Consider the following 14852-nt stretch of genomic DNA (forward strand, 5'->3'; position numbering starts at 1 on the left):
GTGATGCAGCTCAATTGTTTGGGGGGGGGGGAACACACACACAGAGACAGAGTCACCTGACAGCAGTTGTATGTGTTTGTCTCCATGACTACAGAAGAGAAGGTAAAGTGGGAAACCTATACTATAAATTCCCCAGAGTTTGCACTGTCAAATTTTCCCTGAAGGAGAATTTTTGCCTCCCTCCCCCCCCCCCACTCTCTAAGGGAACCGCCTGGATTCCTCTTAGCAGTCATGTTTACTGCTTTGACGCCAGTGTAAAAGTGACGATGTGAGTCAGTCGAAGTTCATCTTTATAAAGAGAGTTCTGGTCAAGTTCAAGTTCATTCATTGTTAGCGCAGGCAGTAGCGATAGCAAATGCACCTTTCTCTGACAATGGAATTAGGGAAATTGCCTCAAGATGTGGTCATCGCAATAGGCACAATGCCAGCCGCCTTCTCATGCTACTTCAAGAGTCTCATCCCCAACCTGGGAGTACTGCTTCTGCTTTTCATTTCCAGGGTGGATCCGTGGCCGCACAGGGGTCATGACATCCAGCTCCAGATAGAGGCTGTTAAGCAGAGCATCCTGGCAAGGTTGGGCTTGGAGATGCCTCCAACCATCCAGGGCCGCATGGATGGAGAGGAGATCCAGAGGACACAATTGCACTACCAGGAATTGCTTGCACAGCTCCAAGCAAATCAAACGAAGCTGCCACCATCCAGCACTGTCCATGTTTTGAGGCCTGAATGTAAGTGTTCATCTTTTTTAGAGGGTCTTCCATGAATTGGAAGGGGGGGGCATGTCTCGTATGCCTTTCCCCTTTTCTTTAGCATCCAGTGAATTGCCTCAGCTTCTGCTGCAATGCAGAAATTTCCTTGAGCAGTAGATTAGTTCTTAAGAAAGCAGCCATGAGGGAACTTGTAAGGGCTGTGTGCATGTATCTTGTGTGCACATGCCACAGGTTGCCTTAATGCTGATTTTCAAAAAATGTCAAAATTAAAGCTGTGCAAAGGAAACGAAAAAAGAGGAGAGAAGCCAAATCAGGTGAAGTGGATCTACAAAGTCCCTTCCAACATTATTATTATTATTATTATTATTATTATTATTATTATTATTATTATTATTATTATTATTATTATTATTATTATTATATCGCACAGTCAGCCAGATGTTCAGACTGGATTTGGCATTTTGTCTACCTATCGAGTCATTATTATTATTATTATTATTATTATTATTATTATTATTATTATTACTCTGGCTGAGGAATTCTGGGAGTTGAAGTTCACAAGTCATAAAAGGGCCACGTTTGAAGACTCCTGGTGTAGGGCATGGATTTAAGGAATAAGAAAGCAGATTTCAACTGAATGTAGAAAAAAATTAATTTCAACAATCTATTAGGTGGTAGACATTCTTTACTGAATATGTTGAAGCAAAGATTATATGGTCATCTATTTAGGTATGAAAGGCTTAAATATGGGTTCCTACACTGAACATGGAGTTGCCTCAAATGGCTTCTTCCAAGCCTATGATTCTGTAATCTTTTCCCAATATTTATTATTTTATTTTATTTTTACCAAAGTTAGATGCTGCCCGTCTTGCCAAAGGCTCAGTATCCCTCAGTAAAAAAATGCCCATATAAAATATTAAAACAATAGAAACATTAAATATAAATTAAAAAATTAAAATCGACCAAGATGAAGAGGAAGGGAACAAAATGCACATGAGGAAGAGGTGGGGTCTTATCTAATCCATTACCCACCTCCAAAATGACATGCCCCTACTGAAGCTCCAGGCCAGTTAGCAGAGCCATGACTTCAAGCCCTTTTGGAAGACCAAAATTGTGGGTGCAGATCTCGCCTCGGGAGGACATATAGCGTCAAGGGTGGGCATTCTGAGTTGCTCTGGCTCAGGTTATATTGATATCACAATACAATATGTTTGTCTAACAATGGTTCTTGTTCCCTTGAGTTTATTTATTAATAGATTTTTATCCAGCAGAAACAATGCAGGTAGTTTTACAAATAAACCAAACCCAAAATATAGACAATACAAAGACATAGTACCGTATGTGTGGATCTTGTTATTTCTTGTATCAAACTGGTCATAAAGTCCATCTGTCTGTTTCGCTCTCTCTCCCTCTCTCCCACTCTCCCTGTCTCCATCTAACCATCTATCCATCTATCCTGCCTATCACCATAAAGCCAACAAAATCAATAATAATAAAAATGCAGCAATTGTAAGAATTGATTTAGTGCAACCAGATAAAAATAACCTAACAATATGTTCATTATCTGAATCAATAAAAATGTTTTTGCCGGACAAATCTCCTGGCAGAACATGTCCATCAAACATTTGCCATTACAGTTCAGCTCAGATAGTGGCTACATCTGAAAAAGTGTCTTCAAAGTTTAAGGTGACTTGTGAGCTAACCAACTTTATCTATATCAAGAATTTATCCTGGATCTGAGCAAAGGATTCTCTAGTCTAGCATTTTGTTCCTGCAGCAGCCAACAAGTTGTCTTTGGGATGCTTAGAGCAGAAATATAATTCTATAATAATGTTCTTATGCTTCCTAGAGTCTTATATTGGGAGTCATCCTACTGCTGATATGCATATCCATAATTATTAATAATTTGCATTTTCCGCAAATTAGTCTCTCTTTTTTAGTTTAATTTAGTTGAAGATTTTAAAAAATAGACTGAACAACCATTTGACCAGGGTGGTGTAAAGTCTCGAGCAGAGGGTTGGACTAGAAGATCTCTGAGGTCCTTTCCGGCCCCATCATTCTATGTTCTATGTTTTAGTCTATCTGGCAGTAGCAAATTCCATAGTTCAAGTACTGTGTGAACCAAACAGTGACTCCTGAACAGCTACTGCACTCTGAGCTTCTATTTTTATGGAGCTATTCAATACAATCCCTGGTCGTTTACTTCAGTGCATTACAGTATATGAAGTTTGGACTTGCTCTTAAGCTCCATTTCTCCTGTGATTGTTAAACACAGTCCCAACTTTTGCTAAGGGTGTTTTTCAAAAGCTTCTGAGGACCAGTCATGAATTTTGCTTGACAATCCCTTCTCATCATTAGCATTCTCCAACAACTCAAAAGATTGGTGAAGAAGCCACTTTGCATAGTGAGATGGGTGGCATATAAATTTAAAAAAATAAAACTTATTCTTCATGTCAATCTATAGTTGATTTATTGTATTTTATTTTTTTGAATTCTTGGTCATTTTATCCTTAATAAAACTTTCCATCCACTTACCCATTAAGCAAACAAATCTACATTTTAAAATTCATTTTTATCCCACCTTTCTTATTTTTATAAATAACTCTAGACAGTGAACACACACAATACTCCTTTCTCTTTTTTTCCCCTCACAACAACCCTTCAAGGTGGGTTGGGCTGGGAAAGAGTGACGGACCCGAAGTCACAAAATTGGTTTTCATGCCTAAGGTGGGATTAGAACTCACAGTCTCCTGGTTTCCAGACCAGCAACCACTACAGTTTTCCGTTTCTGTCTCCTTTAGATCTGTTTTCTTTGTTAAAAATATATTACTTCTATGCAAATACATTATTTTTACTAGAAATAATATGAAGAAAACCTGGGGAAAATCTCTGAAAAAAATGGTTTTTCCCAATCTACCTCTCATCACTCCTGATTCCCAAGTGTCCTTTAAGGAGGGTTGCAGCAAGAAAAATGATTAATTATAGGGTAGGGAGCTGATCCTGTATCTCCTGGGCTGCAGTGTCTGTTATCAAACTGTATTTTGATTTTCCCACCAAAAGGATGATTATTAATTACACAAGGATATAATGAAAGACCTAACAGACTGTATCATAATAAATAAGTATAGTGTATTTAATTAGTTTAATTGTTTTGATGAAGTACATTACACTTAACTTTAATAAAATCAAACTGAGAGTTGCCTTGACTGTGCAGCAGCCAGAATATAATTTAAAGATCTAAGCCCCAAAGTGGTTGCATCTCCATTTCAGAAAACAGCAATATGAAGTGGTGACTGAGATGGTAATTTTGCTATAAGGCGGTGTTTCTCAACCTTGGCAACTTGAAGACATGTGGACTTCAACTCCCACTGGCTGGGGAATTCTAGGAGATGACGTCCATACATCTTAAAGTTGCCAAGGTTGAAAAGCACAGCTATATGGTTACCGACAGTAACTTAGCAACTCAGCATTACCTGTCTTCCTTTCTGTACAGTTATGCACACGAATGAGTCCACATCTGGAAATCTTCAGGCTGTCACACACATGCATCTGGAATTCTCCAGGACAGCAGCCCTTCGTCAGAACCTCAACATTCTCCGGGCTGAATTGACTCTCTTCAAAGAATGGCTAGATTCTCCGGGCAACGCTCTGTCCAACATAACATGGCCAGTACATGTGAATCTCTACCGACTGTCCAAAAGGGAGAAAGTAACCCACAAGCTGTTGACTTCCCAAAAGATTTCAAGAACTTCACCAAGCCTCAGTCTGAAGGGTGTTGTAGAACAATGGGTAGGAAGCTCGGAGCCCAAGCTGAATCTGGGCCTGGAGTTTAAGTCAGACAAGGCTGTGTGGCTGGCTGCTAGCATCACAGAAGGGACAGGGGTGCTGTCCCTGACGATAGAGGCTGAAACTCGAAAGGCAGTGAGGAAGGCAAGGCAGCTTGATGAGGAAGAATGCAGAAAGGGTGATGGGAAGTGCTGCTTGAGGTCCCTTAAGGTCTCCTTCGAGGCCATTGGGTGGTCGGACTGGGTGGTGGCCCCTCGAAGCTACTCTATGAAGTTTTGCGAGGGTTCCTGCCCACACAACTACAAACCAGCCAGCATGCATGCCCAGATCAAGGCCAGGTTGCATAGCCTTTCTGGGGAGACTCCAGCACCATGTTGTGTTCCTGCCGCTTATGAGCCAATGGTGCTTATGCATTACGGCAATGACGGGAAAGTGGCCACCCAACTCTTTGATGACATGATTGTTACACGGTGTCACTGTGCGTGAAATTGGGGAGGAAGATTCTGGGAGAAGAGGCATCCAGTTTGCTTAAATCAAGGAGTGCAAAAAATAATGAACCTTTTTTTTTTAAATGAACTCATATCGAGTTGAGCTCTTTTCGGTGTGAAAGGGGACAGAAGAATTAAGTGTCTTATGCACCTCCCCTCTGTGTACGTCTTTCGTTCTTATACAGCAATTACTCAAAGGCCAAATCAGCTGCTCCTTTAGCACCATTTTTATGAAAACTGGGTCATCTTCTTCCCAGCAAATCATCTCAGTCTATCAGGGATCACCCTGCAAGGCCAATCAGAGATCACATGACGATATTCCAGTCATCATTTATCAGTGAATGATAGAAATGGAAATTGCATCTTCTGAATCTGGAGAAAAGATCTGGAGGAATTTTTTTTTTGTCAGAATGACTGTGCAAATACAGGGAGCTGCTGTGAAGAAGTCCAGAGCCCAAGCTCAGAATTATGATTTAAAATTCCCCACTGGATTTATGTTTATGCTCTTTTTTCTAGTCACATCTTTTTTGTTCTGTAATACAGATTTCCTCCACCATATGCCATAACAAAAAAAATGCTTCTTTCTGTTTCTTTTTTTATCACAAATAGGTCACGTATTTTGTAGGAGGGGATACAGATAATTTCAGGTCTCCTTCTGGATTTGTAAGGAATACGCACTTTACAAGCCAAAATATTAAGCAATAACGTTCATAATGAATAAATCTGAGGGCTTTTTTTGATGTGCTTTGGAGAGAGAGGAAGTTGATTGTCACTCTGCTCTCCAAGCGCCCATGAGGAAACTCAGCTTGTTTCATTGCTCAGATATTTTTATCCTGTTGTCTTATTTATTTTAACTTATATCAATATGATTTTGTTGTTAGTTTGTATTATTTATAAGAGAAGATTTATTTGGAGCGGGAAGATAATTAACCAGACAATAAAATTAGTAGATCAGGAAACAGATCTGAGGTCTTCTGTTCTTTCTTCCAAAGGGGATCAGCTGAGTAAAACCATGCCTTTGAAGGTTTCACCAATAAGAGAAACATTGAACGTACATAGGTTTATACAATTTAAACTTGCTCTGACAGTCACCAAAAAACCCATATAAAGCTTGGAGGACCAACAGCCGTTTTATTTATTAATTATTAAATGTCTACGCTGCCCATCTCACCGAAGTGACTCTGGGCAGTTTACAACATAATAAAAACACATGAATCAAAGCATAGATTAAAAATGGAATTAAGGACAAGTTAAAACTTAAAATAAAAACCAAAGTTAAAAATTCAGAAGGGTAAAGGTTAGCAAGGCAGTGGGAAGGTCCTCAAATCATCAGCCATCCCTAGGCCTGCATCATGCTGTTAGACTCTCAAGGCAAGGCCAGGTCTTAGGACCTTCTGGAAAATCAGAACAGTGGGGGCTCACCTCACCTTTGGGGGGTAAGATGTTCCAAACGGGGGGGGGGGCAGCAGCTGAGAAAGCCCTTCTCCTAGATCCTGTCAGTTGAAATTCTTTGACCAATGCAGCATGCTCTCCCTGGGATGGGTTGGTGTAATTGGGACAAGATGGTTCTTCAGGTATCCTGGTCCCATGCCATGAAGGACTTTAAAGGTGATAGCCAACAGCTTGATTGGATCTGGAAGCAAACTGGCACCCAGTGCAGCTCATGTAGCAAAGGTGTACTGCAGCTGCCAAAAAAGCCAACAGAGTGCTAGGCTGCATTAACAGAGGGATACAATCAAGATCACGTGAAGTATTAATACCACTTTACAATGCCTTGGTAAGGCCACACTTGGAATACTGCATCCAGTTTTGGTCACCGCGATGTAAAAAAGATGTCGAGACTCTAGAAAGAGTATAGAGAAGAGCAACAAATAAGATTAGGGGACTGGAGGCTAAAACATACAAGGAACGGTTGCTGGAATTGGGTATGTCTAGTTTAATGAAGAGAAGGACGAGGGGGGAACATGATAGCAGAGTTCCAATATCTCAGGGGCTGCCACAAAGAAGAGGGAGTCAAGCTATTCTCCAAAGCACCTGAAGGCAGGACAAGAAGCAACGGATGGAAACTAATCAAGGAGAGAAGCAACCTAGAACTAAGGAGAAATTTCCTGACAGTTAGAACAATTAATCAGTGGAACAACCTTCCTCCAGAAGTTATTGGAAGTTTTTAAGAAGAGACTGGACAGCCATTTGTCTAAAATGGTATAGGGTTTCCTGCCTGAGCAGGGAGTTGGACTAGAAGACCGCCAAGTTTCCTTCCAACATTATTATTGTTGTTGTTGTTGTTATTGTTATTGTTATTACTGTTATCATCATCATCATCATCATCATCATCCCCTTTAAGAAATACAGATTGTTTCCCCAGGTGGAACCACAAACAAGCTAGAGATTTTTTTTACCCGTTGAACCTGCCCAAAGCTAGCCATGACAAGCATGTGCACGAATGGATAACAGAATAACAATTTTGGACGGAATCTTAGAGATCTTCTAGTCCAACCCACTGCTCTAGCAGGACACCATAAATTATTTCAGAAAAATGGTTGTCCAATCTCTTCTTAAAAACTTCCAATGTTGGAGCATTCACCACTTCTGGAGGCAAGTTGTTCCATTGGTTAATTGTTCTAACTGTCAGGAAATTTCTCCTTAGTTCTAGATTGCTTCTCTCCTTGATTAGTTTCCATCCGTTGCTTCTTGTCCTGCCTTCAGGTGCTTTGGAGGATGAAACTCAGCTAGGATGGAATCAAACAAAACTAATTGTCATAAGACATCCTTGGATGGGGTGATTCCAGAGCTTAGCCTCCTTACTGTCCTTGGAATAATCAGGTCAAATCTCCACAGCCTTGATGCTATCTGCACAAGAAGTGACTGAACCTAGGAGTCAAGGCAAGGCTATAGATATTCCTGGCGCGGGCCACTGTGTTGAAACTCTGGACCCAAAAGCAATGATTTCTGATGGCATTTAGCCAGACGTCTCACAATAAAACAATCATCCCTGCCATAAAAGAACTTTTTATTGATTTGTTTATTTAAACAAACCACACAGTCTGAATGGGAAGGTTTGTGCAGTGTTTTGGGAATGAGGCAAATAGGCAGGGGTTTGATGGACAAATTCATTTGATGGGGATTCTTGCATCTTGATTCAACAGAGTCTGGGGGTTTCACTTGCCCAATCATTTAACCTCTGTGATCTCAGGACTCTTGGTATGACTGAACCAGGAAAAGAAGTCTTATGTCCATGGACAAGAATATCTGGTTATGTCAGGAAACTGATTAATTTTGTTCCTCAAAAAAAAAAAAAGGCACTATACAGCAGGGGTCCTCAATCTTGGCAACTTTAAGACTTGTGGACTTGAATTCCCAGAATTCCTCAGCCAGCTCTTATATCCCCTATTCTACCTTAGAACAGTCCTGTATGAGTGTTTACCTTGTCATGTAATGATTGGCCTACAGTTGTCTATGGACTAACATCATTGGTGAGATTCAGCCGGTTTGCACCACTTCGGCAGAACCGGTAGCTAATTTTTTGTTGCCCAGGTCCAGAATGGACTTCTGGAAGCTGCATCCACACAGAGAACCAGTAGTTCACATATTTGAATCCCACCACTGACTAATATGTCTGACTGAAGATTTAATTTCGGGTCCTTCCAATGTTAGTCTATTCTCTCGCACCTTTTATTCCTTAATCAAGCATTTCCAGGAAGAATTAGAGGTGCAGTACATGAGCAGCCATGACCTTTATGGGTTAGGACCTTATTTAGACCATCATTCTTTGATCTCCTGTTGTCAGGATGATTATATCACCTGTCCCTTCCAGCTCATCTTCTTGGCTGGCTTTCATGCTGACTCAGAGACCAAGGAACATCTTCAAAGTTCCACCTAGGTCTCTCCTGGATTCATGGACTCTACTCCACCTCTTTTTCCACCATCTGTCTCACACACTTTGCCAGGGGTCAGGGAATCAAAAACAGGAAATAGAATGCTTTTCATAAAAGGGAACACTGAACATGATCTGCACAGGACTAAATTATTATCTGAGGAAGATAGGGCAGCTTCTCCTGGAACAGCAAATGTTAGGTTTACAATAAGCTAATGCACAATTTAAGACTAACCTGATGCACAGTAATTTAGGACTGTTCTCAGTTGTAGCTAACAATTGCAAAACTATGACTTGGTGCATGCCTGTGATGTTGCCTTCAGCTTGTCTCCAGACCTTGAATGAAGAATGCTTGAGTCATCCTCAGTTCTACTCTTGTTAAAATCGCATTTTCCTTCCTGTTTAACCATCATATAAAAACAGGATTAAACGTTTTGTCACCCATTACATTGGCAGGAAGTTGGGGATTGGTAGCAATTGGGAAGCAAGACAATCCAGGTGGGAGAAGGGTCTGCAACTTTCAATGTTCAGCCTCATACACTTTGCCTCATCAGTCTACCTGTTATCTCTGTTAGTCCTCCCCAAATATTAAGTATGTCCCTATCCATTCAAAAGATGAATGGATACCCCTTGCCATACAGACAAAAGTACTCTGGAAAACATATAAAAATAAAACAAATGATATCAATGTAAATCAAACTAAACATAGTAACAGAAAAACAGCATCCCTTGCCTTCTTACTTGGTGGCTATGTTTGCTGGGACTTCTACTTTAGCAACCTTGGAGAGCCACAGATTCTCTACTCAGTAGACAAGACTTTTCCTAAAATAGAAGGAACACTTCAAAACTGTTCCAAAAGTGGATGGAAGAGATTTGTTCCAAGTGTGGCTTGATTGCTCAGATCTAACATAATTCAGGGAACTAAGGATCTCTGACAAAGTATTTCTTTTGGGGGGGGCAAAAGACCTGTTGAAGGGCAAATTCTGAAATTATCTGGAATCTCCAAGGCAGGATATCAGAAACAGCTTCCATGAATGGTACAAGTTCCGAGCATGTTTCAGTGTTCCAAAAGTGGTAACTTCTACCATTGATATCATCCAAACCAAATCTGCATGTTCCAATAGTGGAGAACAGGATTTTTTTCAAGAGGAAGTCATCAGCATCTTCCAAGATGGCAAGCAGGAACTGCCTATATCCAGACTCTCCTCTAAGGACATGGTGCCTTCTACTTGATCTCATGGGCACAAGTAGAATAATGGGCACACCCTACCAAAGGGTTCTGGATATACCAGCCCTAAAACCACCAAGGACTAAACAGAAACCAGTGCCCCATTCCCAGCACTCAAGGAGCTGAGTGGGAAGAGACACAGCTCTACCACACACAAACACACACAATTTGCAGGAACTCATCTCTGAGCATAAGAATCTGACCTTGCCTCCTGATGTCACTTTGCTCCATCTCTTACCTGTTTAGAACCTGAATAATAGAATAACAGAGTGGGAAGGGACCTTGGAGGTTTCTAGTCCAACCCCCTGCTCAAGCAGGAGGCCCTATATCAGGGGTAGGCAACCTCGGCTCTTTTATGACTCATGGACTCAGGAATTCTGGGAGTTGAAGTCCATGAGTCATAAAAGAGCCGAGGTTGCCTACCCCTGCCCTATACCATTCCAGACAAGTGGTTGTCCTTTTTTTTGCTTAATTTAAATAACCCACTAAGCACAGAAATGAGCAGCCAAATTTAACTTTAGTGCAGACATGTCAAACACAAGGCCCAGGGGCCAGATGCGGCCTGCAAAGTGGTTTCATGTGGCCCATGAAGACATCCTGGAAACAGTGAGGGAACGGCCCCTGCTGCCTTGGACCTGGTCCAGGCCGGCCAGGAGCCAATGTACAATTTTGTGGTGGCCATCTATGCTGAAACTCATTCAGTCTTAGCTCCACAAGGCCATCTAGAAACAGCGAGGAACCAGCCCCTGCCACGTCAGCCCCGCCCCCTGGGTGCATGCTGGGGAGGTGTCACCCTTTGTGAGGAATGAAGAAATGGACCATGCCTTGGTGCTTGCCCCAGTCCCACCCCCTTCTGCCAGAGACCCTCAGATCTGTCCCACTCCTGCCCAGAGCCCCAAAGGCACCCTTGATGAGAACGATGTAGAGCTGGCCACGCCCACCCAGTAGGCCACACCCACTCCATCCACACCACCCAGTAGGTCGCACCCACCCTGGCCACACCCACCTGGCCCCCCAAGGGCAACCGCAATGCTGATGCGGCCCTCAATGAAATTGAGTTTGACACCCCTGCTTTAGTGTCACAGCAGTTCTTTCTCCGGATGATTCAGTTGATCCCAGCTGGACGTAGCCTATGCTACCCAAAATGTGCCCAGGTGGATCATGGCCAGTTTGGTCCTTGGCCTCAGTTGTCCAGTCTGTGTCAGAGCGCAGCCAAATCCTTGGGTGACCATCATACCTATCTGAGGCAAGGTGGATAATAAGAACATGTGCAGGGAAGGGCTAGTTTGACTGGTCCTTCACCCCTCCCTGCCCAGGGATCTTGCTGATGGGGAGGGAGGGGTGAAGGACCAGTCAAACTAGAAGCAAGTTTGCATTCTGTATCTTCCCCAAAACTGATGCTTTCACTGCAGAGCCATTGATGAGAAGCATTGCACAAACCCCCTTCAAATTCTCCTTTTGAAAAGAGAAATTAAGAAGCCATCAGTTTCTCAGACTAGCTAGGAAAGGCTGTCCTTGAGCCCATTGTCTGAAAGCACCGACACCCATCTTCCAGTCACTAAATTAATCAGATTAGATCAGTGTTTCCCAAACTTGACAATTTTAAGGCATGAAGACTTCAACTCCCAGAATTCCACAGCCAGCAACATTGGCTGTGGAATTCTGGGAGTTGAAGTCCACATGCCTTAAAATTGTCAAGTTTGGGAAACACTGGATTAGATGAAGACAGCAGATTCACCAGGACATGCTACTGCTTGGTTAACATTCTGCTTGGTTCTTTTAAAAAAAGAATTAACAGGTGGACTTGAACTTGGCCTATTCCCACACCTTAAGCCCTGTCTCCTTTTCCAACACCTTAAGCCCTGTCTCCTTTTCCTTGTTTTCTTGGCTTAGCAGTGAACTCTCTGCAGGCCAGTCTTGAGCGTTTGCTGGAGAGCAATATAGAAATCCAATAAATATGCTAATTAATTGCCAACCCACCCAGGGCCTGTATTCAAAAATTATTTCACTGTAATTTATTGAAGAACATAATAAACTGCCTTAAACCAAATCAGAGTTGGATTGAGTCTTGCGTGGGCTATTCCAGTTGGCAGCTCCTCAGCCAGAGAAGAGCTTTCTCCCTCACTAGCTATTGGCTCTGATAATGCAGGGATGGCAAGGCTTAATTTTTGCCTTTTCTGCAGGCCTCAGAGGTCCTCTGCTATGCCTCCAGTCTAGAAAGTTTGCCTATTTAAATAATTTCCCTTATATGTTTAGTAAACTCTGGATTTGATGCTACTCTTTCCATAAAGTTTGCTGTTTTCATCTTGGATTATTTTCCTATTTTGCAAATAGCTTTGGGCATCCATAGACAGACCAGAAGAATAAAATCTTTTCCTCTCCCTCCCTCCTTTTCTCTCTCCTTCTCACACACTCTCACACACAAATGCCACTTTCTGTTATGTTTTCCAAAGTTGTTCACACTGTGAAAAAACAAATCCATAAAATACTATGGACAACATTTAAAACCATTAAAGTAACACTGTCTAAATAAACCATATGACAGGATAAGACAAACCAAGGAATTACACAGCAGTGACATCATGGCTGGGCCAAAAAAAAGTGTTTATTTTTCAAAGGTAAAAGCAAAATGTCAAAACATTTCTCCCTGGTTTGGAATGTTAGCTGAAGGAAACAGGACCTCAATATAGGCTGTGTGAAAAGGACACAGCTCACAATCTGTTGTGAAATAAATGTGTCTTTGCTGGGTTTTGAAAGACTATGAGAAATATTGCACAGAACTGGCCTATGCAGAAAGAGAAAAATTACAGGACTCTCTTGTGTTCCAAGTTTATTTGATTATTTATAAAAAAAAATGTACATTGCCCAACACTCAGTGATTCTGGGCGGTTCATACATCAAAACACGCGGAACAATAAAATAATGTAATGGTAAAAACAAAGAACAAGAGATGCTTTTGTCAACGACAAAAGCAAACCCACAGGTCTTCAGAGCTCTCAAAATACCAACATACTTATTTGCAAATCATATATAGACCTTCAAACCACAGAGTGAAGATCGCCTGCAGAAACATTTGCAGAAAATCAAAATGATGGGATGGCCGTGCTGTTGTCAAATTTTGTTCTGTGTTGTGTTAAAATGCTGCCCCCTCCCCCCGGCCCCCCCCAATTTGGTAGTTTGTGGTTTCAGGGTTCCTCTCCATTACCTCTACAAGTTGATCTCCAAGTGATGATAGAGGACAATCTGGTGCTTTGCACCTGGACAAAAAGAGATGTTAAAAGGGGGTGTCTTTTGTATTGCTGGATTTAATACTCCTTGAAAAGCAAGTCCCATCTGATCTAAGAGCACACTTGTACTCACACACAAAGCTTTTCAATCATGGTGACGAAGTGTTCACAAATTTTGCAGTGTGGGGTAGATAGACTTTCACCTGTGGTTGGTTAATGTGCAAACAGGAGTCTATTTGATGTACAGGTAGATGCCTTTCAATGCTTTTGGTAGCTATCTGCACATACCGCAGAGATGCCAAAAGTCCACAACCTTATGTGTCTCCTGAAGGCCACTACATCGGGTGTATCCAACCTGTGGCCTATGGGCCGCATGTGGCCCTGGATGGCTATTAATGTGGCCCCACAAAATAATAAAGGAAAATAAAAGAACTTTTGTTATTTATATACATTAACTATTCAGTGATACTTTGGTATTCAACTGCTTTCAAACTCATCGAATTTGGTACTTAACGCATTTTGATGCAAAAATTTTGTCCCACTACTCATCATTTGTTTGGCACTCAGTGCACAAGAACTTGTTAGTGTCACTACACTTGCGACTCACTACATTATTCTTTATGAGAAAATTTTGTTTGATTCTCATTGGTTTTGGTACTCATCTGCTTCCTGGAACCAATTAACAATGAATATCAAGGTATCTGTTCTGTTTCGTTCGCAAAGGCATTGAGACGAGGCGAAGAAGTAAAACAGTCTTCTCTTTAGTTTCTCCAACAGAACCGAAACAAAATGGCGCAGATTGTTCTTATACCCCCTTGCAGGGACAGTAACAGTCAATCAATGCACGGCATTTCTCCCGCCTTGCGCATGCGCACAAGGCAGGAGACAGCCTGTCTGGTCCTGGCATTCATGTGTCTGCCTGGGCTTTTCTGCAGCCACCTACACCTGCTGAATGATTCAGCAGGCCCAGGACATAACAGTATCACTGCATTATATATTTTATATGTGGCCCAAGAGAATTCCTCTTCACTCAGACAGCTCAGGCAAGCCAAAAGGTTGGGTAACCAAGCATAAGGTGACCAACTTTTTTACAATGAAAAGGAGGACACAAATAAATTGAAGAAAAAATATCATAAATAAAAGAAACATTTTATTCATTGCAACAATAATAGAGACAACTTGCATGTGCAAAGTTTGCCAGCCGGGTGTTTTGGCACGCTCAGCAGCAATTCCTATTGGTTTTCGAAAGCCAATAGTGGGAGTAGCAGAGCTTATGCAAAAGTTGAAAAAAAAAACCCATCAAAAAAAGGTGCCGGAACCCCGTTCTGAGCATTCTATGAGGGGAAAAAAAGCCCTGCAGATTAGTCTTCAAACATTAAAAAGGAGGACATGAAGGAGGACACTTTTTGAGGGAGGACAGAACTTACAAAAGGAGGACCGTCCTCCCTAAAGGAGGATGGTTGGTCACCTTACCAAGCACTACAAGTACCCAAATATACTCACTACATGGCTTCTGGGCCATCTGTCTGGCCCCAGCTG

At 41.8% G+C, this 14852-nt stretch overlaps 1 protein-coding gene across 1 annotated transcript; it reads left to right on the forward strand.

Moving 5' to 3' along the window:
- The first annotated feature begins 205 nt into the window (after nucleotides 1-205).
- Nucleotides 206-5933, forward strand: GDF15 (growth differentiation factor 15). The gene is made up of 2 exons (XM_039334693.1): nucleotides 206-728; nucleotides 4204-5933. Exons 1-2 carry the CDS (start codon nucleotides 356-358, stop codon nucleotides 4980-4982), a joined length of 1152 nt encoding a protein of 383 aa, XP_039190627.1. The 5' UTR covers nucleotides 206-355; the 3' UTR covers nucleotides 4983-5933.
- Nucleotides 5934-14852: the final 8919 nt, after the last annotated feature.

This window comes from Crotalus tigris, unplaced genomic scaffold (assembly GCF_016545835.1).
Source record: "Crotalus tigris isolate CLP2741 ecotype Arizona unplaced genomic scaffold, ASM1654583v1 scf7180000017633.3093840, whole genome shotgun sequence".
Lineage (NCBI taxonomy): Eukaryota > Metazoa > Chordata > Lepidosauria > Squamata > Viperidae > Crotalus > Crotalus tigris.

Excerpts from the sequence above, each read along its gene's own strand:
- GDF15 (XM_039334693.1), top strand. The coding sequence starts at position 356 with ATGCACCTTTCTCTGACAATGGAATTAGGGAAATTGCCTCAAGATGTG. Across the intron at positions 729-4,203 it reads CCATGTTTTGAGGCCTGAAT|TTATGCACACGAATGAGTCC; the intron begins GTAAGTGTTCAT and ends CTTTCTGTACAG.